This window comes from Acyrthosiphon pisum, chromosome X (genome assembly GCF_005508785.2).
Source record: "Acyrthosiphon pisum isolate AL4f chromosome X, pea_aphid_22Mar2018_4r6ur, whole genome shotgun sequence".
Taxonomy (NCBI): Eukaryota; Metazoa; Arthropoda; class Insecta; order Hemiptera; family Aphididae; genus Acyrthosiphon; species Acyrthosiphon pisum.
Window position 1 is genome coordinate 64,961,783 of NC_042493.1, and position 26,547 is coordinate 64,988,329.

At 25.7% G+C, this 26,547-nt stretch overlaps 1 protein-coding gene across 12 annotated transcripts in view; it reads right to left on the reverse strand.

The window, feature by feature from the left end:
- LOC100167876 (histone deacetylase 4) overlaps window positions 1-26,547 on the reverse strand; it is a 61,240-nt gene that overhangs the window by 15,525 nt on the left and 19,168 nt on the right. For 7 of the 12 annotated variants that reach the window (XM_008187729.3, XM_008187724.3, XM_016806779.2 and 4 more), the window contains 4 exons: window positions 5,774-5,839; window positions 1,890-2,014; window positions 952-1,059; window positions 463-618 (listed from right to left, as the gene is read on the reverse strand). In XM_008187729.3, coding sequence (XP_008185951.1) covers window positions 463-618; window positions 952-1,059; window positions 1,890-2,014; window positions 5,774-5,839 — 455 coding nt within the window. Of the gene's footprint in view, window positions 1-462; window positions 619-951; window positions 1,060-1,889; window positions 2,015-5,179; window positions 5,534-5,773; window positions 5,840-21,900; window positions 21,971-26,547 lie in introns of those variants that run through there. The other 5 variants (XM_016806781.2, XM_001945440.5, XM_008187728.3 and 2 more) reach the window with 5 other exon arrangements.

Here is a 26,547-nt window from a genome sequence, read left to right on the forward strand (position 1 = left end):
ATTCTCTATCTTTTTTGTGATGGGTGATTTTAATGTGGAAGATAACTTTAAAAAAAAGTAAAAAAGATTCTGAGATAATGAGTTTTGTTTATGCTGCGCGTGGGTCAGAGAGAGAAAACAAATAGTGTGCTGACATCCTCTTAATAATTCTGACTTAATAATTTATGGCTAAATTCATAAATGTATTAAAAACTATGTGTTGTTAGAAACTATCTTAAATATTTATACAAATTAATAAACAATTAATAAAGCTTATCTGAGATATTATAACACTATACCTAATACGTCAAAAAGGTATTAGAAAGAATTAAGTCAAAAAGAATATCATTAAAATTTAAAATGGTTTAGAATTTTAAATAATATATTATTTCAATCCTTGTGATTTCGATATAGAAACTGATAAGTACATTATCAATACATCGATCATTAAATTAATCTGTATATTTTATTTATTTATATTACCTGTAAAATTTGTTTAACTTCGGATGACGCAATAGCACTTTGTTCATGTTTTTCTTTTTTTTTTATGGTTTCCAATTTTTCTTCTTCCTTTTTTTCACGCTGTTCTTTTTCTTCAAGTTCCCGTTTTTTTTCCCATAAATCCTGCATAACACATGTCTATACATTATTTATGTAGAGTCCTCGACCAACAAGAACACGTTATCAACTATTTGTATACATTTGTAACCTAATACAGATATTATGCTTATAAAATGTATAACAATAGTGAATAACACAAGATGATAGTTCAAATCTTTTATTCAACAGGTTATTAAGTCAGATGAGAAACTTTTATTGCTATCCGTGTATAATATACATGCAGGCAATATAATACATTATTAATACATATTGTTTGAACAATATTCTTCTGAAATAGGAAATTTACCTAAGGAATTTTTTATAGAATGGTCAACTCTAATATTATTTTCTTATATTACAATAATAATTTACTTTAAGATGTTGCCGGAGTTGTTGTTCGTGTTGCTCGGCTAACTGTTGTTGTTGAGCTTGGAATTGTTCCAATAAATATTGTTGTTGAAGTTGTTGTTGCTTTTTTAACTAAAATTATAAATTGCACATATTTGAATTTGTGAATAATTTTTTTAACCTATGTAGATAAAAAATCAATACGCTAGACTTTTAATTACATTTCACTTAACATACAGTAATGAAACAGAGAGTAAAAAGTTAATTTATAGGCACAATAATAAATAGAAAAAAAAACAAGATTGACGATACTTTTTATACATTTTTATTGCCTATTGGACACTTTGAATTTTCTTACAGAAATATATTATATTTATTAAGTAAGTGTTTTTATAATTTACAATGAACTATAAAGTAGGTACCCATTTATAACTTATACCTTTACATATATATATTATAAACATTTCGAATTTGTAAAACGCATGCAAACCATAATTATGTAATGTCAACTTAAATTACATTTATAAATAAGTATCAAATAAATTATTATAATTCCAATATGTGTGTAATATGTGTAAACACTGTCAAAAAATATTCATTGTAAAATTAGATATATTTATATTTATGTATTTAAATTTATTTATTTCGTAAAAGCAGTATTTTTTCTATAAATAAATCGTTTAGCTATGTTGAAAACTTAGTTCGCCGTTTTGTTGTTATAATATAATCAATATAAAACCAATTAAATACAAAGGCAAAAAATAAAATTTCCTATTATATACACCTTGTTTTAAATTATCCAACTCATTATTTCTAAAAGATGAATAATTGATTTTTAAATATAAAAATATATTTAAATTAAGCTTCGGTAAAAATGGAAAATACTTAAAAAATTTAATTTAATTATAATTTTATATATTCCTTTACGACTTAAATTTAAATAAATACAAATTTAAGTTTACCTCCAATATTTGATGATGTATTGTGTGTTCGTGGACATGATTAGTAGGTTGAACTAATTCCAATGGCCTGTCCCCCAATGCATCTTCAGTATTGTAACTGCTTACTATTGATTCACGAGTCATTTCTAAATTTAATAAATCAAAAGTACAACCATGAAAACAATTTCAAATAAATTACAGTTATTGCTCTATCGTATAGTTTTAACCAAACATGCTGTTATAGATTTTAGACACTTATTGATGTTCATCTTAACACGACTTTTCAAGACCTACCGCCGATTATATTAAATATGCTATCTATTCGTTCCCGGTCATAATTTATAGCCAGTTTTGATAAGGGAGGGGCGTTACTGGAAAGTGTTTTTCGATGCTGATTGGATGATAATTTATGTTATTTGTATTACGTCATACATTAGGTTATATTGTCTTATTTTATCGATCATTGTTAAATATTAAGTTTTCATTCCTAACTATGGATTTCATAATAATATTATATAGAATCTACAACAGGCATTTTGTTCCACCCTAATTAATAATCACTAATAAATTACTACTGTGAAAGAGGAAAGTCAAAGTGTTCAACACTAGCACCTGACACAATATTGAGTAATGACAATATATTATTGCTGACAGAAATAAAAATATGCAATATCGTTCAAATAAAATATTATGGAAAAACAGGATTTTTTACGCAAAACCAGATTTCAACAAAATCAATTTTGTTTTTGTTGTTATTTTTTACCAAAATTATGTTTAAAAAAAATTAGCGTTTTCTAGACATAATATTTCTAATTATGTTGGCTCCATTTGTGGTGTTTTAATTTTCGAAGTTTTTTTTTTTATTTTTTTTCGATTTAAGTAAGTATGGTCAAATTTTTATTTCCTAGTAAAAAGCTTAAAATTTAGTATAGAGTTCCTCGTATGTTTTCCTTTTAGCAATAAGTGGTCACAATTTTTTTTATAATAGTTTAATTTAATAGCGTTTTTGAATGAAATGAATGATTTCAGATGGATTTTAAATTTCTCGTATAAGTTAATTTAGATAACAGAAACAATTATGAAATACCTAAACACACTCGTTCAAAAATACATTTGAACACTGAAATAAATAGTGATGTATAAATGGATAATACCTAAAAAGATAAATTTGCCTGAATTGCATAGTAATGTAATGTATTGTATACATCAGGGGTCGCCATCTTTTTCCAACAAGTGAGTTACATTAATAATTTTAAGCATGTGGTGACCTACCACTATTTGTTTAGGTATACTAAACTTTATTTATATTCTTACACGCAGCATTATAATAAATTATTATATAATAATATTCTTCTTTCATTATTTCTCCATCGGAAAATGTTATGTTTTTTTCACTGATAAATATTTTACTTAGTATATAAACCGTAAATGTGGGTTTTTATTCTTTACTCTATGGTTTAAGTATTGAACTTTAAGATTCCGCACGTGATCAAAAGATATTATTATAATCATTCATTTTGAATAAGATCGACCAATATCCCTCTAAAGATCGATAGTCGATCGCGATCGACATAATAAATAATATGTATATATATATTATATAAATATGTTTAAAATCTCCGAATAACATTTTTAAAATTGTTTTAATTTCAATTCATACAGAAAATGATTCAGCAAAATAAAGCCTTCAAATTGACTTATCAAATAAAAAAAAATGTTTTCTGTATTTTTACAGGGAAAAATACGGCGAGACGCTGTGCCTCTGAGACACAATAAGAAACTACAAAATATTATAATATACAAACATTTTATTTACAATAAAAACGGAAAAAAATATTGTATTCGGATTAAAATAATTAATGTCCAATAAAACTACTCTTTTTTAAGGTTACTTAAATATATAATAACAATGTGAAGATGAACATAATACTTGGAATAAAATATTACGTCAATAGTACGAAAAATACCCAATTGTAAACGTTATTATTTTATTAACTGCACTCATTAAATAATACCTATTGAATTATATTTTATTCATCTAATAGTTAAACGTTTTACTGTAGTATTTTTTAAATTTAAAGCTTAAACACGTTGTATTACTTAAATTAATACAATACTAACATTTCCTCATGATAATAGTTCAATAGTTGATAAATTAGAATATAAAAAAGATAACCGAGATAACTGATTATACACTTATATACACGGTAAACTCGGCTTATTATTTTTTTTAGAGAATAAGAGGCAACAATTTATATTAGTAAATAATAATAAATGAGTCTTAACTATATAATAATTATCTAACATAACACAGCACACACATTTTTAATAGTATAAATGTTTTACAAAGTTATAAAAAATAATCCTACATAGTCTTCTGACCTCTGCTATATTATGTATACAACTATAATGAATAGTACCTAACATATATTTTAAAGTAATTAAATTGAATACTATAGTTTATAATATCAAACATTTCACGGGCCACAAGATAACAATTTACTTTAAAAAAACGAATACAATTTACTGCAGTAATATTACTACATGCGCATCTTCACAAACAAGTCTTTATACTGATCTCTATTATCCGGGAGTAAAATAATTACATGTTCATAGATAATTTGTAATTTCGGGTTTTAGATTTTCATAGATGACTAATATAATCATATCAGCATATCCTTGTTAAAAAATTATAATTAATCCTTTAATCCTTAGGTACTTAAAAAATAAACGAATGTAAAACAACGCTATATTACCTGCAACCAATGTTTTACAAATGTTGTAGACCCAATGTTTTCAAATGTTGTCCTTATACAAGAAATTAACTAAACGTATAAAATCCAAAATTATTTTTCTACAATATCATATCCACATTTTGTAATCAAATATTTGGATGGTTCGAATAATACAATTTAATCGTCCACCGATTTTATTAGTATGTGGTAAAACAAAGACTATGTAAAATGTTTTATAATCATCGCAAAACATACACATATGTTATTTGTATAGTTTAAAAACGCACGTCTAACTAAAGGAACGCTAGACAAAAATGATACACAATATACATATTTGATATTAACTTATGACCCCTTTAATAGCATCGAAATGTTAATAGGGGAAAACAGTTCCTTACCAATTATCATAATTGAACGCATATGAATATTTCTACATATCGCATTATATATTATAATATAACTACAAGTTACATCATATTATAATAATAATAAATTTAAATACGTTTTACACGAAGGGGGCTCCTGGCTCCAGAACGATTAACTATCAAAATGACCAGTGTTAGAACGATAACATACCTTACGTCTGCAGCAGATGTGAATAATATGATGTGATATTATGTTCTAATCGCCGTGAAGAAGATCCCACGCCAATCACAAAATAATAAAATACAAAAACCGTAATTTTTTTTTCCCCCGAGAAAATATCGTCGACGTCGACGTCACATTATTTCGGTACACGCGACGCCTGTGATCGAAGAACACACAATAGCTATAGGTGAAACACTTTGAGGTCTGCACGTGTCGTTCAAACGACGGCGCGATTGCTCACTGCCGTAGTAGTAGTCGCTGCACCTACCACTGGGTCCTCACGCCGGCGCGGCGCGGCGGTGGCGGCCCCCTATTATAACGAAATGTTTATAAAAAAAAACTAAAACCGAGAAAAAGTGGTACAGCAGTATACATAATATATAATAATAATAATACCTATATTGATATGCATAATACACTAAAATATAATATATTGTGCTCACGGGGGCTGCGCGCGCCGCTTTGTTGTTGGGTTATTTGGGCGTGCGTACTAGCGGGGGAGAGGGGGGTGAATTTCGACGAGTGCGGTCCGCGAATTGTGATCCGCGATAATTATTATTATAAACGATTTTTCGGACAAACCTGTTTTTTGCGATAGTTGCGTGAACGCAGAACTGATTTCTATACTACGAATTGACTTGATGTTGTCTGAAAATAAAAAATAATAAAAAAAATATAATAATATAGGTAACGTTACTGATGTTTTAATTTTTGGAATAATGTATTTAACATTCGAACATTGTAGCGGGTTGTGTACATCGTACATGTTACCTAACATACAAACTGTAAAGAGTTTTTCTCAACCAAATAATACGATTCTTTTAACTACCTATTATTATTTATTTTCTACAAACATAGTGAATAACTGACCAAATCTGTCATCGTTTTTTTAAGATGAATTCGACCTAATTTACAACTTTACAAATTGCATAATAATAAATATGTATAATGTATTATACATATTTATGTGAGATAGTATCTACCTACATCGTTGAACAAAATATAGCCATTTGTAGAAAACGGGTATGCATGTAGTAATAAATATATAATAATATTAGTATTATTACAGTTTGTAGTCTTCCTATGAATAATTTTAACCTGCAACCAGCGAATACTGTACAATGTAAACGTATAAATATGAAAAAACACCAAAACGTACTATACTAAAAGTGTACCGGGTAGTGGGTACGTAATGAGATAAATATTGTGACGAGAAATGTGTACTAATATCGAATATACCTATATTATAAAATACAGTTATCAGTTTTTGTTATAAATACCTATTTAAACACCTATGGGTCTAAAATGATATTTATCATTAAGCAGCGTTTCTTCATTAGTAACAAATAATAGTAGTAATAATAACAAGGTTTTAAGTGAGGAAAAATAATTTATACACCGCTTGCCGGGTAACCAGACGAATACTTAGCCTGCCATATACTATTATACCAGCAATATTATAATACAACAATTATTATCGTTTAATGGCTATAAAGGAGACTGGTTGAACGTCAAACTTGACTTGCAGCTTGTGTGTAACGGAGTTCGTTAATTATTATGACACTCCCAGTATAATGTATTTCAACTGTACGTTAAGTTAAAGGGCTGAATAAAAACTAGGAAATCTACAGCGATCGCTGGTTAATTCTAATTTCTCTTAAAATCATTAAACACACTGCATTTGACAATTGTTAAGTTAATAAGTTAGTGCAACGGTATAATATGATCTTTACGTACCTGAACATAAATATTAAACTATATATAATCAGTATTAACTACCTATCGAAATTACCGAATATTATGCGTGATCACTATTTGAAAAAAAGTTGTGCTATTAAATAGTGAAGAAAAATAGTGTTGGTCGAAACGGTGTAGAAAAATAGAGCATAATATATTGAGTTAAAGTGGTGTAGACTTGTACTGTTTTATTATGATAATTTTAAAATAATGTACAACTCGTACAAGATACACACGTAAACTTTAGAGAGTATGATTGCTAAAATGCATAACAATACAAATTAAAAATAACTTTATTACGATATTATAGTGGGCAGTTATTATTTATTACTTATTATTACCTACTTATAACGTCTTAAAATAAGTAACAACTACGGATTAATAGCTATATTATTATATATTATAATAGTTGAAAACTTAACTAAGTGATATAGGCTAAACTTTAAATGTATACTCAAAACATGGTTTAATAATCAAAAAATAAATATAAAAATAACCAAACACCTAGAATTACAATAAATTGTTCCCGAAAAAAAATGTAGATAGGTAAGTAAATCTTACGAAAAAAAATGTAGATTTTCTCTACTCAAATCATTAGTTTTTTTAGAAAAATAATTACATTATAAGATAAATGTTTTATAATTTAAATGTGTGTTATTTTTGTGTATCAAAAAGGCACGAAATAAAAAAATATATTTTGTTGGTAAATAGTTGAGAGTTTGAGACCTTTATTCCGTTATGTTACGTTATGGAGACTCATTATAATATAAAACAAAATTTTATGGGAATCTATTTACATTATATTATATGAGAATTATTTTTTTTGTTCAAGTTTATTTGGTAGGTAAACAGTTATACATCGATTTATTTAAATAGCATAAAACATAAGCATTTATATTTTTATTTAAAAATATAAGTATTTGGCATTCAATTGCAATATATGAACACTGTAAAAGTAATCAAAGATATCAATTGAGTTTTTGTTTGTTTACAATTATAAAATAATATCAGGCAATGACCTCTAAAACATACAATTCGATTCTAGGTTCATCGTCAATCTTTAATTTAATTTAATTATTTTTATTTGCACTACATTAATTTGTAAGATAATCTCAAACTTTATTTTTAGTCTGGTATTAAATAAAATTAATATGAAATAAAAACACACTTATACAAGAACTTACGTCAGGACCTAAAATAGTGTGTAGTACGTTTAATCCTTAGTACTAAAGTCATTTGTTTGTATTATTAGTTATAACTTATAAGATAATTGATGATTTTTAATTTGAATTGTGGAAAATATAGTTAGTTGTTAATTAATTAAATAATTCGTTACCTAGTCGATAAACGTTAGTCTATTATTGAACAATAAACAAACTACGAACATGATTGACAAAAGGGATAAATTATGCATAGGTACATTCATATTTTATCATTATAGTTATGGTTTAGGTTTTATCTACAACCATACCTATAAAATTTAAAAACTTGATAAATAATACCTAAATTTAATAAAATAAATTCACTGGAATATAATATAATTTAATACAAATACGCGGGTGGCAAGGGCAGATTTCATTCGTATTCTAGGTCCCTCTAGAATTCAGATTAAAGGGGAAGGGGCAATATTTTCAGTCCTAAAATTTTACTTTTTACTATTTACCGACCCATAAAGTTAAATCATTAAAATTTGTAACTTAGGAACTTCCTATTTTAATTGAATCAGTTCATCTTTTCAGTCAGCGTGACTTAATGAGAAGGTTACTTGCATGACAACGTGAGTATAAGCTATCAACCACGTATGGTATAAGACCAAAAAGTTTAAGGGTGGGGCATGCCCCCTCCATGACAACCTGATGGGTCAAAAGGTAGAGTTGAATATACGGCCATATATGAAGACCTAACTATTTTTTTGAATAATTTATGCAAATGCAAAATAAACATTTTAAATTTAAAATATCGTACATACCCAAATAATATATATATGCACAAAGATAGATATCAAAATTTTCCAAATCCATCATTCCCAATAATCCCCTCAATGTTCAATAAAACATTAATATGCACTAACGTCAAAAATATACAAAATAAAATGTTTTATTTAAAATGTTGAATCAAATACGAACTTCACTTATTCTTAATTCAGAATGACATTTATCGAAGGTATTATTAAATCAGTCAAAATGTTTGTTGCGTCTCGATATTTGGATAATATTATATTCCATGTTTGGAATAACGACGATGTAAAATAGTAAAATATTAATGCTAAAAGACAAAAGTTAAGTAAATGTAATTCATTGTGTAGTTCATAATTTATCTAACTGCAAATTACTATGATATGCAGATGATATGAAACCATTTATGCGTATTTATTCTCTGAATGACTGTGTTAAGTTACAAAGTGACCTGTGTCGTTTTATTATATGATTTTGAAGCCTAAGGAACCTTAATTAAGAACACTTAATCTAGATAAGTATCATGTGTTAAATAACCTATACTATAGCAGATCTCTCATATTAAACACTTATCATACAGGTACATACAAATATATTTCATGCGTTTAATCGTTTCATTGATCTAGGTTTCAAATTTATTGGTTAGATTTTTCTACGGCCTCAAATATTTATGATTTGTTGTCGAGCTTTTAAAGTAATTCATTTTGTAATGAAGATAGCTTCTGATTTAAAACTTAAAAAAATCTATTAAAACACTGTATTGCGCGTTAATTCATCAGATTTTCGAATATGGTTCTATTGTATATTTGTATGGAATCCGCATAACACTTACGGCGCTTACTTAATAGAAAGAGTCCAAACATAGGTTTTTACGATTCGTCCGTTTTTTTATTAAGTATTCCACATGCACCTCACGATTATACACCAATAATTGCGGGTATCCTTGACTTAAACTCGCTAGCTGATCGCAGGGAAATGTTAGAACTTAAGTGGTCTTGCAACTATACGAATTTTACGACAAAATTAGAGTTAGTTAACGTCTGATTTTGATTCTGAAAAAATGTTTGAATTCAGCAGGAAAATATCTGAAATTTTTAGTTTTAATTATGATTTGAAAAAATCTATATTTTTAAATTTTTAATTACAGTTCACAATAATTGAATAATATAAGATTTAAATTTTATAAAGTGTTTCGTACGATCTATAGACAATTTTCTGTCGAGTTCTAAATTGTTTCAAAATCAAAATTGGACAACCTAACCTAACTTTAGTTTTGTCAAAACTTAAGGTGTTTTGAGCTAAACTAATAGCAGTATAGCGAGGCTCCTTAAAGTCTTTTATGGATTAAAGGATTGAAAGAACTTTTATTAAGTGGTAAAGTTATTTATCTTTGGATTTTAACTCTACTAGATTTTAAAGTCCCTCAAAGACACACCAGATCACAAGGTCCATTCTTTATTCCAACTTGCACCACCAACTATCTTATGTCAAATGGCACTATAAACCCACTTTTTGTATTTCTTTAAAGTATTGTTAGTTGATTTTCTGTATTATATAGGTAATTTTGAAAATCATCAAATTATAAATAATATGCATACTGTAACAACAATGTAAAAAGGGTAATAACCGTTAAAGTATATAAATATAAATATTAAAAAGTATACTAACATTTTAAGCACTAACTCACGTGCTATCTATTCCGAGAAGAGTTTTATTATTACTATCATTATCTGCCAAATCAATTATATAAAGATAAAAATTATAAAAATTCATAATAATTCATCATTTTTACAGTATGTATTCATATTTTTTTTATCAAAGAATTAAATAATATTAGTTATGTTTAACAAATACGAATTACCTACTTTCATAAAAACGTATTTATGATTCACAGACTTAATACATTTTTTTTTGAGATCACTACAATTTATTTGTTTCATTATTTATAAATTATTATTTAAAACCAAGCATTGTATTAGCTATTATTGTTAATTTTAACAAGTAACAACTATTACAAATTATGAACTATTATAGTTTTATAAGCTTAAAAGATACCGGTAAATACACGTATTTACGCCATAATTCTCTGAGAACACTTAAATGCGATTTGAATTTATAACAAATTCAATATAAGTATTATCTAAGAAAATTAGTTAAATAATTTGATATCGACATTGTTATTTCTTCATGACAATTCTTATAAATATGAAATATTTCATAAAAAGTAAAAAAAAAGATCCATAAAAATTATAGCAAGTATTAAATAAATGCATTTAAAATTGTAATTTTTAGCACGTAGCAAAGAATTAAAATAAACAAACATTTATCGCTAGGTCATTGTGCCAATTTATAGACTCGTTATCATTTATCATATTACATTTTGAAGCGATTATTATCGTATAATAAATAAAAGTGTACACATTATGAAGTATACTTTTTAATTAAATAAATATACATTCTATAGCTTGAAAATATATATTATTTAAGTTAAACATCTATAACGATAGAAACAACTAACTAACAATCGACTGTTATTTTAACCAGTGTTTCCCAACTTTTTTAGACGGGCAACAATTAAACAAATTCTAGTTGTGTTGTTAACTGTTATACTTTAATACCTTATAATATGTTTCAGTATAATTATATATTATTATCTTAATAATATTATGTTTGCGTAAATAAGTGTTTACTTCTATTTTATACTGTTTTTACATTTCTAAATACTTCAAGACAGTCATTACGAAAAATCATACAACGATTGATTATTATCTATCTATGTCTCATGAAAAAATTAAATAAGATTCAATTATTCGTAAAATCATAAATCATAAAGTTAGATTATATTGTATAATTAAACATAATATATTAATTAAATCTCTATTATTAAATTAAATCTTGAGTATAGTACTAGTATTATAGGTACAAATGTACAATTTACTTTAATTAATTGTTTGCAAAACATACATGACTTTAATTTTTAGAGAAGGCCATAAGGGCATTAACGTTTAATTATTTTTTTAATTTATAGCTTTCTAACATACCTATTAATTCGTCTATAATAAAGTATGACCATAGAGTAAAGAATATAACGGTCATGATTAAAGTGCATTGACAAACTGTGTATACATCCAATAAATGTTATACTGCTATAGTAATTGGAATATCAAGTATAATGAGATACACCTTATGGTAGTATAGTATATATTATTTATTCTTATTAATTATTTACGTAAAAATCAATAACTCTCTATGAATCTATAAATACATTTTATTTCAAACTAAATGACATAAATCCAATAATATCTACATAAATTGGAAAACACATTAGCAGTTAAAGTAATCAGAAGAAAATTAATATTTAAATATTTAACAAACACAAATCATTTGTAGGGTCTGATAAAATGTCATATTATCTAGAAGATATATTATTGGATTAATATTGAAATAACAATTGATATTACGCATACCTATTGTGTTTAAATTTTAAATATAATTATAATATAAATAATATATACATTATACACACATACATAATTGATAAAATGGAAATAAGTGGAGTTCAAAAAATCAATTGAAGGTTGAAGTGTGTTGATTTAAACAATTGTCAAGTGCAGTTATATTATTATGGAATTATATATATTATATTATTAAATTTCATTTTTTTAAATTATTCCTGTATCAATTATTTTGTTTCCGATAGATAAGTAGGTTTATAAATTTAAAATAATAATATTATGTTGATTGGTAGTTCTGCTATGTTTATCAGAAAAAAATGTACATAAAGTATTATACTATTATGTATTATAAGGTATATCATTTAATTATAATATGAAATAAATTATTTTATATTATTTTGTTTAATGTAACATAATGTAAATACCACCTAACTTAACACAAGTGTACTAATGACCTAGATGTCGATGTATTTAAAATCAATAAAATAAATAAATTATATATAAATCATAAACAACTAAAATACAACTAAATAATATACAAATATATCCACACGGATTGTATGAGAGTTTTTGCTTATTATAATAAATTATATAATATAGTATATCAAATAATTTAAGTTTTATTTAGATTAAATGTTTGAGATTTAAAATACAAAACACAAAGAAGAACTTCAGAACTTTTTTTTTATTTTTTTATTATTAGATATTTACAATCTGTGCTTAGCAGCACAATAAGTAAATTTGATAATTTGTGTACAATAATTAAAAAAAAAAGAACTTGAATTATTATTTTTACCTTTTTCTGTTATCTACATTTAAATCAAGCATTATTAATGGTAAGATTAAAGTTTATATTTCATAGGAAAAATCTATGAGTATTAATTAACTATATTACTATTTTTTTAATGGTGAGAATAAATACAATTTAGTATTTGGGAAACGATATTAGAAGAAAATATTTCATCATTAATAAGGCGAGTTTTAAACAGATTTTCTCAAAACATTTAAAATAAATATTAATTTAATTATCAGCCAAAATCCTTATGAAAATTATTAGTTTCATGAGTTCAATATTAACTTCATGTATTTTTCTTAATACGTTTATTTTGTTATATCAATTACTTTTAATATACAATCTGTATTAATTGACACAATAAGGATACTAACAAATATGAATAAACCTTTCTGATGAAAGTTGATGAAACCCATTGAAACTTTCATTTGTTATAATTTAATTTTGTAATAATTTTATAAATCACCTGCGCTTCAAGCGTCCAGGAATTGTGGAGGTATTGCAGTGGCCATACCTTGAATTAAAGGATTTGTACGAGTACTGACTGTTGTGAAATTGTTAATAAAAACATTTTAATTCGTCGTTTATTGTTTTTTATTATAAAATCTGTATGTAATATATGATATGTCATAGAACAGGGAAATTGTTTATTTTCTGAGGGCAATGTTTTAAAAGGACAGCCGGACAACTGGAGTCTCCATTAATACTAGGGGTATTGACCAGTATGTTAGTTCCAATATAATTAAGAAATTGGCTATGTAGTTTAGAAAAAAACAAATATATATATATATATGTTACAGTAGAAATAAAAACCCTAAGTGTTTAACCCAGATAAATATTTAGATTAGGAAACAATATCATATATTTGTACAATATACATCTACCTGAGTGCTCTAAAAATCTAGATCACACCAATAATTTATCAATTTTTTTCTGTTATTAGGTCTGCAAAAGAAATAAAAACCTAGTTGAACTTTATATTATATTTTGCGTTCACTAATGACGATGTCATTCCCTTGTCAAGTGCCAAAAATAAAGGTTCAGACGATAAAATTTCTATTTCAAACAGTTGCGGCAAAATCATAACCAATCACGACATTGTTGTTTTAATATTCTTATAGTTTTTTTTTAAATGGTGTTACGAATTATGATTTAAATTTTTAACCTCAGTTAGTCATTGAAAAAATACTTATACCTTACAATAATTAAAATAAACCCAAACTAATTATGGGTGTAATTTTTGTATCTCTCTATAAGAGAGTTTTAAACAAATTATTGTAATTTTAGGTTTAATAAGATATAGGTAGGTAATATGTATCCATTTATTGTACATTTGTACTATGTTTATAAAAACATCTTTGTAAAATAACAGAGTATAAACATTCATTTAGATGAATACAAAATTATATCACATTGATTGTAGGTATTGAGGCTGTTGAAATCTGGCCGTTTTTTCGTGCATTTAGACCAATAAGCGGAAAAAAATTCCTCCGGTACCAAAAGGCCGATTTTAATTTTGAAAACATATTTGAATTTCTTATTCTCTTTTCTAGGTTATGTAGGAAATGGATTATCAATTCTTTTTTTTAGTAAAACTTAAGTAAAGGGGAATTTTGAAAAAAAAATTATTTTGTACTATAAACTATACTAATTAAACAATACGAAAATTAGAAAATCCCCTTTCTTTTCCTACATAACCTTAAAAATAGAATAAGGAATTCAAATATCAAAATTAAAATCGATCTTTTGGTACTGTGTGTATTTTTCTTCCGCTTTTTGGGAATTTTATGTTGAAATTTTTTGATTGCAAAATATAGTGACTTGTGACTGCGCGTATGTACGTTACTGATTTCCAAGAATCTTAGTCGTAGATTATCTTTAATAACATAAATTGTTCGGGGAACTGATATACACTAATGATCGTTCGCTACACACGCAGTCACACATAACTCAGGATGGATATTATAGAATATTGCCTAAATCCAACCCCTCCAACCCCTTCGCTTTCAACAGCCTAAAATAAAAAATTTATCTTAAGTGGACGTCACTCCCGCATGTGTTGTCTCCGTCTTACACATGTACGACATACACACAACACGTTTACGCAGTCTGAGTAAAACTCGCTGAATTTTGGTTCTAAAGTAAAAATATCTATTATAAAATTGAATTGTGACAATATTTTTGGGGGCATCATTGCATTTTTGTTTTTAAAAATTTAAATTTTGAAAAGTGAAAGGTGTTTTAAAAATGTTGAAATTATTGCTATTTCTAAACAATATAATGAACAATATATTGGGTATAATAAAAAAACGCAGCGACTCGCCCCTAGAAATATTGTCCCAATTCAATTTTATAATAGGTATTTTTACTCTAGTACCAAAATTTAGCGAGTTCTACTCAACACATGCGGGTGTGATGTCCTCTTAATGAAATTCATTATAATACAAAATAAAAGCAACCAATTTAAAATTATAATTTAAAGTCACTTTCGTTTAGAAAAGGTTAAATTACAATGCTAATAATTACCTAACTGATTATTATTATTTTATATTATTTTTTAATATTGCGATAATAGCCATAAACAATTTATTGTATTTTTAAATGTAATAAAATCTCAATAACTCTAAGAAATATAATATATAATTATAAACCTAGCTGCCAATATTTAAATTACTTAATTTTAATATATAATATATAGCTGTATATGTAGTGGATTACTGGATACCAGACTTAGAGCGTACCAGACTGTTGAATGATTAAATATATTAACGTTTTAGAAGATATAAATTATTATTAACGATATGATCAATAGTGGCTTTGGGAACGGTCCACAGAGACTACATGAAATATTCGAATTATGCCCATTTAACAGATACTATAGAGTTTATTACATAAATTAGCAGCAATAACGAATTTAATGGCTGCGGTGATTAAGTCCCGATGAAGTAAATAGCCAAAGATTCGAGTAGTTTTGAATTTTTTCAAATAGATAGAAATTATCTCTTGTGTTTGTAAAATTATAATAACCATACAAATATAATTTTTAGTCCTATCCATTACACGACGCTTAGTGTATATTTCATAACCACTAAGAGATGACATTTAGACAATTTACATTATAACAGTAATGTATAGCTGAAACTTGAAATACAGTTATATATTGAAAAAAAAACAATTTTATACATTTTTTGTTATGTTTACCTACTGAACGTCTTATTTTAGTAATAATTAGAGTGATTCACGGCTTATTGAATTTTATGATTTAAAAGATTAAATAAATAATAATTAAGGAAAACTGGTAGAATAAATTATAAGTTTTATGGGTTATGACATTAATTACAAAAATTAACATTATCAATATCATTATACATTATATTATTTGAATTAACATATTCACTAATATTTTTTATTTTTAGAGCTTCCAATTCTCACTAAAAATAGTTAAGTGATAGAATTATAAATATCTGAATTACAACGTAAATACTTTACAGTGACGCACATTATACTATTTTTTTTTATATATATATTTACCCTATACAGGGTGATTCTCGAAACAGTAGATGCTTATTTCAAAATTATTTTGAAAATATATTTATTAGGTACAACATTTAAAGTTATTGCAAAACATTTGTGAAAAAATAATATTATATTTTTACTTTTTTTAAAAACAGCATTTTTATTTTTTAATTAATCTTTTATTCAGACAAAGATTATTTTACAGAGAATTTTTATGTAAAAATTGAATCTTGAAAGAGTAATTAATTAGTTATAGGTACCTAACTTACGAAATATTTTAAGTAATGGAGGACCAACATTTTGCGGGAAATCTCTGTGCCATACCATTCCTCCAAACATATATAAACTTTAATTGCTTACAACTAATTAACTACTCATGCAGATTTTGATTTTTATAAAATATTAAAATTCTCAGTAACTCTGCTTCGTAATATGAAATTAAAATTAGCAATAAGGTAATTTGTAGTTTTAATTAATTATGATTAATTATGTTTTCTGCCAATTTCCAAACAAATAAATTATTTTTTTAATATGATACGATTTCTCACATTACAGCCTAACAAAAAATGGTCGTTGAATCTTTTTCTTCTGAAACTTATGTGTACATATTTCAAAATAATTTGTGATATATTCGTCTATACTCTAGTCTATATCATTCTATAATAAATAGCTTATTACTATTTACTTATAACTTATTATTTGATAATATTATAGAGTTCAGCAAAGTCGCATATAACTATAGTAATAAGTTACCCGAAAACATAATGTAGAAAAAAGTTTCCAACAATTCAAATTAACATTGTCATGAATATGCATTGTATTTAGGTACAATGTAAAATAGTTTACAATCAGTTATTGAGCGAAGCTAACAATTAAACACATAATTAAATTAACTATATATTCCTGTGTATTGTAAGTTATTACTGTAAAACAGCGTTAAAAACAAACTACTTAAATCTTAATTACTTATTACTTATATCTATTATTGGTACTTGATTCAAAGTAATTTAATATAATTAAGGGTAATGTTTCAAATGTACTAGGGGAAGTTCAACTTTCTTCAAATATATCATCGGATCACATAAGTCCTAAGACTTGAGACTTGATAGGGTTATTTATTTTATTTATTGCTTATTTTAAAATTGAAATAAATTAATAAAACAAGTATCTACACCTCCACAAACAAAATAAAACGTATACACATAACAAAACAGACTAAAAATATGAATAATGAATATATCTATTAAAAATTCACAGCACGAGGTAAAACAATGGCTGAGCTAACTTTATGTAACAATTATTTCAGTCTATGGAGATATTACATAATAAATTATTATTTTGGTATGGTTGATTGGCGGTTCTCGGGTTCCAATGTATTTAATATACAATATTGAATATTGTTTAATACACTGATATCGATACTTGAATGGTTTCACGTGGAATACTAAGAAATACATGCGTAGTTGTATTTGTCAAATAAATTAGCATTCATTGTTTACGTTATTTGGTCAGACATATATATCGCGACTGAATCTCACACGTGGCCTTTAATGCTAAATTAAGATAACCTTTGTAAACTTAATTATTGCACATTACCTATTTATGTCCTAATATTGTTAGCGCAAACAATTAATACGAAAATAGAATATATTTGACAGTGGTAGATATATATTTAGATAAACGAGAAGAGTGTTAAGCTAAAATAACATTGTTTAATTAAACTTAAAATTAACAACCACAAAATTTCTTAGAAGACATAAATTTGAAGTATTCAATTATAATTTTGAATAATAATGTAAATATTAACGAGGTATCCGCCATTTTAATTTAATATAATAAAACAACTCTTGACTAACTTTTTGTATCCTGATTGTCATAATAATCATATCCTAATTCCTTGTAATTACTAAATAAGATGGAATAGTATTAGTAAACATAACTTAGTAAACATAACGTTCAAGTCTAATTCTAGACAGTAATTTTTATAAATATAAATGTATCGACTATTGTACGTAATGTATTTTTGAAATAAAAATAAAAATTGTAGCACATTGAGTTTGTTATAATATGTTATACATTATAACTTATAACTTATAAGTAATTTAAATCAAAATTACTAACGAGTATGGAAATATTAAATAATTAATTATGGGCATTTGACTAGTGATGGTGTAGGTAAATCTTATATTTAAAATGAATTACAAACTTTCTGCGATTGTGCCAAATTTACAGACGTTAAAACTGTTTTTCTCTGTTGATAAATTAATTATTGAACAATATATTTATAACTTTATTTTAAATTTAAACAACTAATATAATGCATTAATAACTACGGACTTATAAACAAGCTACTTAAAATATTTGATGAATTACATAATTCATAAAAACTAAGGTAATTTCATAATGTATAAACATAAAAATATTATGGGAGTAGAAATACTAAGCGGATCCTCTTCGCAGTTCACTGATCACCCATAAAAATTTAAAATATTCAACTTTACAAGAGAGTACAAAATATTTAATCATAATAGAAGCTAACGATAAAAATGATTATATTTTATTATTGTATGATAAATACAGCCTGCAGGCCTTAATCTGGATTAAGAGACCTAAGGTGCCTGTATAACGAATTGACCATCTGACCTTTGAAATGCCTCCATATTTCAAAAATATCATTCACTTGAAATGCCTTCTATTATAGGTAGTAACCCTCTAGTACTTGAATCGCTTCCGATAGCTATAATTAATCAATTTATAACCTTACATTATAGGAAATATTAATAAATTAAATAAATTGAGTCAATGTCGATTGATTTAATGGAAATTAAAGTTAATAAAAAAATTATAAATATTCAAGCAAATAGACTGTTACAAAAATATCAGAATAAAAATTTAAAACATCAATAAAAACCGCAGTAATAATTTATAAAAATAAAAATTTAAGTTTGTTATCTATGTTGTATCTCAAATTTATATTTCAATACTTTTAAATATTGTAATTTCGAAACTTCATCAGTGTTTAATTTATCAATTAAGTTATTAATAAAATTAATTTTGGGAGATTTAATTAATATTACCATATCTAACTTATTCTAGTAACTGCATTGATTTTAATACATAAAATAATGTAAAAATATGAGGGTGAATTGATAAAAATTCAACCTTATCAAATTCACGGCAAATTAAATTTGTTTAGCCCTTTTCACTCATAAGTAATTATTACGTTCTTTTTTATAAAATTATGTAAGTATAAACGTGTTATTTATGGTAACAGTTGCGCAAACAAATTTGACTACGGTGAACTGGTGATGACTGATGATGGACTTTTTTAACTGATAATCAATGATCGACATGATTATTGCATTCAAAAATTAATCTGCCTGGGAAATACTGTGTATATGTCTTAGAAATAATATTTATGAACAATACAGAAATCAATTACAACAAAAACACGAGGCAATTCGGCGAAAATAAATATAACTTACCTAAATTTGGGAGGCAGTTCAGTGTCACCACGTGTATGGCGGGAAAACTTTGGTTGCCCCTAATTGCGTAGACCTTTGCGTAAATATTTTTTAAATATTTAAAATAGTATAAAATAAATTTAAAATGATGTCTTATCGTACCTACTGTTCAATTTAAATAAACAATTTCAATTTAATGACAGTAACAACCACTATATGATTTAGGTACTTAAAAAGTGCAAAATTTAAAGTAATATTGGTATAAAAAGGAAGTAAAAATGAAAAAAAAAAGGTGACCGGCATATTAGAAAAGTTTCCGAACTAATTGTCAGATATGAAAATAACATAGAATCAATATACATGGAACATTTCTTAGAAGATATAATAGATAAATATTAAAATAACCAAATACCTAACACAGTTTTAATTTGAATAAAACTTTGTTAGCCTTGACATTCTGAGCCTGAAAAAGTGGGATGTAAAATTTTACAATTGAATTGAATATAAAAATAAAGCATACAATTAGGTTTTTTTATTCTAAAACCGCGTATTCAATTCCTGTTGCATTCAATAAAAAACTCAATGCAGCCCGAAAAATACTATTGAGGATATAGTGCCCTTAAATCCGTGGTAGATATCACGGTACTCCAGTCTGTAGCCTATAGCTACTAACATCTTAATCCTGGCCTGGTAGATTAAGATATGTGTTAAGTTGTTTTTATTTTTAAGTCAGATAAGGAAACAGAGAATTGGAAATTGTCGTACTTAGCCCACCTTGACGCAGAATAGTGGTTGATAAGTCATATAATACATTTAAAAGCAACAATTATTGCTTTTCATAAAAATGATTTTGACTGGAGCTTGGAAATTACTTCTATGTAGTACATACTATAATGAGAAAAATATCCGATTCATAAACTATAGGTAAGACTCAATACATTTAAATGATTTTCTCCTTCTATTAGAAAAAAAATATATGTTCTACGTAGCAAAGAAGGAACCAAACCAAAAAAAAATGTAATACTTGCGGAACCTAATTCTCGGTCAACCACATAATTCACAAAATACAGAATACTACGTAGACGAACAGCAGCCTCTACAGTCTACACCCCCCACACCCTAGATACAGATATAGCACTATAGCACTCGGACCAAACGCTTACACTCGGACACCATCATACAAATTTTAAAATTCTTAGACAAAACTAAATTATATAACTTGTAACTAATGGCCATTGTTGGCGATGTTAATTTAGATCAATAAAAAAAATATTTAACTGATAAAATAAATGTAAAACCAATATTCCTTGCTTTGCTCAAAATCTAATAAATTATTATTATTACATTTTTAATGTCAACACGACATATTTCATTATTCAGTTTCAGTAGGTATATTACGGTTAATATGAGTTATTTTGTCAAATGTTTACCTTACTTGAATGACAGGATAATTAAATAATATATAATTGCTATAAATAGGTACATGTTAAAATATATTTTAACATAATTTCATTTCTGGGAGATATATTTAATTTGAAAATAAAACATGTAAAAATATATTATAAGCCATCGAATTAATTGTTTTTAGATTTGTAAAATTAGAATGTTAAAAAAAAAATAGCTACTGGATGATATTAAACAATTTTACTGATTACGCCGTAGATTACATAAGGGAAGCTTAAAGACAGTAATATGTTAGGCAATATTATAAATTATAATTAATGATAAAAAAATCATATTATATCATAATTATTATTGTAAGAATAAAATAATGTTTATTCTTACTTACTAATTTCTTTGTTTTGTGTGTTTCCATTTAAACCACCCTCCGCAAAATTATGACCCAGTGTTCCAAAAGATTAATTAGTAATCTCCAGACTCCATTCTCCAGTCTTTGGCCGTTTGACAACTTGCTCATGATACGCCTTTCCTAAATTATCTCCTCGGTACCCGGTGGCAAACAGTTTCTCCCTCTCTTATCTCTAGCGCATTCATTTTAGAGTTCCCACACGTAGGTGATACCCGAGACATAGCTTCTTTCTTCTTACCCTCTAGTTTTACGAATTATCTAAGTAAATGAGACAATTACTTGCTGTATGTCGTATGAGACAGGCAAATAGGACAATTATAGAATTGTATGCGTTTTGTTCATAATATATGTATTATGTATAACATTACACCATTTGTAATTGACCATTGTCCGTCTAATGAATTAAAATAAAATAAAATAAAATAAATACGTTTTATTATAAGTATATTATTAAACACTGTTGTCTGTCGAAAATGAACTAAATTATAATTATATTTAGGTATAAATATCACCGTATCGGTATGACTCCATACGTGTATTTAAAAATTATAATATTGGATAGACAAATGGCTATTGATTAAGGAACTTATATTATATTATCAATATATCGTATACAATTTTTTATTTAATTTTAGAGTCTGGTGGTAATAAGTATAAAGTATACTGTGTTCTTTGTTTGTTCTAGTAAAATAGAAGAAAAATTACAAAATTGAATAAAAATACTGCAATATTTTTTTTTTCATTGAATTTTAAAAATAAAATGTAACAAAAATGGGTTGACTCTGAAATTTACAATAAATATTTTGGTATCTTTTAAAAAAAATATTTCTAGAAACATTAAATTTTAACAGTATTTAATATTGAAATAATCACTGCAAAGACGTGATAAGGTTTGTTGGTCCTATCATACGATAAGATTTTGAAATATCTACCTTTTTTATAAATACATGTAAATTAAGTTCAATGTCTTAAAACATTATAAATTATAATGTTACATAATATGTGTCAACCATATTTCAACTATATTTAATCAGTTTTGAAAACCCGTATAGATTTTCTTAAAAATAAAATAAGATATTATATATTACATAATGATATAGTATATAGATATTACATATCGTCGTTGGGCGAGTAACAAGTCGTATCTCAAGAAAAATCGATTTTACGATTTATACATAAAAAAATGCGGGAAAAAATAACAAATGATTTGATAATAATATTAATAATAACAATCTTCAAGGAGATTAAAGATGTAATTGTAATTTTGCCGTAACTTGATTACATGTTATCAGTGTTCACGATTTTGTCTCTCCTGAACATATTACATTTAACATGAATGTAAGTAAGTGATTTCTAATGCCCACCTCACGATTTCAATTATGTCCATAGGTACTGGGGTTATGTAGCATATTTATAAATACTTATTACTTATTCTGTATTCAGTATTGAAATCGATATTCAATAACTATATTATGACCATATTTATTATTTTTTAATCGGATATAAAAGACGGCCAAACAACATAAATTATCACGTCTTTGCAATCCAGAACCAATAACAGTTATTTTCAATCATTTTGCTTTAAATGTCTGTTCATACGATGAAATGAGAAAAATTAAAATCTCATTTTATCTTTGAAAATCCATAGCAAGCACTTATATTAAAAATAAAAACTAATCGTAGGAGGAAAATGAAAAACGGGCTATATCTCAGAAGTTGTTGGACGCAATACGAGCATTATTTATCTCTGTCCTACAAGTCCGTAACATACCAAATTTACGCTCAGAATATCCTGTTTAGCATGGTTAATTTAAAAATTAGAGTGAATCGACCTATTATGATACTTGATAGTTGATGCCATCAACTTGATGGTAAGAACATTATCTGTGTTCGTAAGTGGGTTTTTTTACGATAGATCAATTATTTCAAAACTCACATATAAACATGATATACAATACATGACATTTTAAAATAAACAATTTAATTACTTTTTAACCAAATTACAATGATAACAATATTACATATACACAACAATAAATTGTGTAATATCATTGATTACCGTTGTATACTGTAGTATCCATAGTCAATGGTAATATTCATCAATTTAAATTGTCGAAACATTTAAGTACCCTAAATAATAAACAGAAACACAATATTGAATAACTAATACTAACAAGCAATAAAAATAATATTACCAGTAGTTATAGTTATAACACAGACAAAAAATGTTAGATACATATAGTACACCCGGCTGTTAAGGTTATTTTCTTATATTATTATGTAAAATAGTATTATCTTAAAACTCAAAATACGTGCGGTTACTATTAACATTGATTTTAAAATATATTAGTAAAGTATAATTTAAAATCAATGCTATAACAAGTACATATATTTATATTTACATTTCAAACTTCATGACTACAAAGGATACCTAACCCAATCTTTAAAATGTATATATCCATGGAAAAATAAAAATAAATAATATAAGATAAAATTATGAATGATTAAAATATCTAAAATATCAAATACAATAATATTAAAAATGCTATAAGATAGGATGTCTCGTATGTTTCTAATTTTTATGATTCACCGAATAACTACATACTAAATTTTGAGTTTATTTATAAACAAATTTAAGAGTGTCATGAAAATGTGACCCTAGAAAAAAAAATTACCAAAAGGAATATGAATTAACAAAATTAATTTACCTAGTAACCAACGCATTATATTTAAATTACTATTACTAATTAAACTGAAACTGAAATAATAAAGATAAATTACTTTATAGTGCAACTTCATATTTTAGAGAATTTATTCACAGGAACACTTAAAGCGTAATATTTTATTTTTATAAATTTAAATATGTGCTTTTTTAAAAAATTCATAAATTATAATAAATTACCTAATATACAAATCAACAGATTCTTTATACAAGCAACTTTGTCCTATAAGTCAGTATGATATGATATTATATTATTTAACAAAATACTGCGAGTTTATTGTCTATGTTTATGTAGTAGGTAGGTACCTCATATTGTAATAAAATAGGCTTATTAGCTATTAGAGTTTAAAACATACCTTGTAAAATAATAAATATACAATATATATATATGTAAAAATATACATAAATATATACATTATAGTTACAAAGGTTTTTAAAAATATACAATTAAATATTAATTAATTTTAGAATGTATAATATCCACTGGGTGATTCTTTTAACAGCAAACACTAATTATCTCAGAAAGTATTCAAGTTTTAAAAAATATTTTATTACATAATTTTTAGTTATTATAAAACATCTTTTATTTTATATATTTTTAAAGTTGTCTAGGATTTTGAATGACAACATAGGTACACTTTTAATCTCATAGGTACTTCGGCGCAAAATATTGATTTTCCAAAATTTAATTTTAAATAGGTACTTAATAAGTACACTGTATAGATAAGCACAATGGTATACCAACATTTTGAGAGGTACCCCCATGGGCACTAAATTCCGTTCACCATTACTTTAAATACTTAAATAACATATCATTACTATTCTATTACATTTCTTATTACTAACTATTCGTTCAAAATTCTATTTTTATACATCAAGATACTAAGAAAAATATTCTGCTTCGGAATATGAAATTAAAAATATATTATGTTTCATTAAAAAATGTTAACGACTTTTTAAGAATTATCCTGTATAATAATATTATAGTTATATTGGTAATACATATTATTATACGAACATTTTGGTATAACATTTATACCAATAAATAACTGTTTCAGATTGTGAATAGAAAATTATGATAAACAAATTGTAAATGTTAAGGTTATACACCTATTAATGCTATTCGAAAAGTAACAAACCGAATTTATATATTAATACCCATAACCTACCTAATACACAGTGGCGATCCTAGGGTTTATTTTTAGGGAGTTTGGAGTGAATTTTGCCGTCTTCCAATCACAAAATTAGACGAGTGATATTTTACTAATTTATAGTGGACGGCCGTCGCCGCTTAATTTAATCATTAGGGCTTGGATTTAAATGACCTAAAAATATCAACAAAAGGCCCTTTCAAAAAATATATTTAACAAGTAAAATTGTACAAGTATGTTTATAAATATAAAAAATATGATTTATATTACATAGTACTATGTTTATTGTTTATAATTCAATGAAGTAAATTTGTTTAGTCATAATACGAAAAATAGGTAAAAAATGCATTAAAAACGTAAAAAATGCCGCGAAAAAATGTTGTGGTTACTTAGAAGTTAAAACATATTTTTACCTTGTAAAGCATTGTGTAAGATATTAAAAAAAAAAAATACAAATCCATTGAAATTAGAGCCCTAGTTATCATTTTGGTACTGTTCAAAACGGATAACATAAGCCGACCGATAACTTGGTAAGAGATAACATTTTCGATGACAATACAATTGAAAACATTGTTAAACATTATAATAAACAGAGACCACAGCTATTTCAAAACTATTAAAGCCAGGATTCCTTATTGATAGCAACTCAAGTTTAATGCGTTTTCGTTTAGAATCTGAGTTTGTTAATTTGAATAATCACACATTAAATAATTAAGACTTTTTATAATAAAATTCGTAAAACGGAAATTCGTA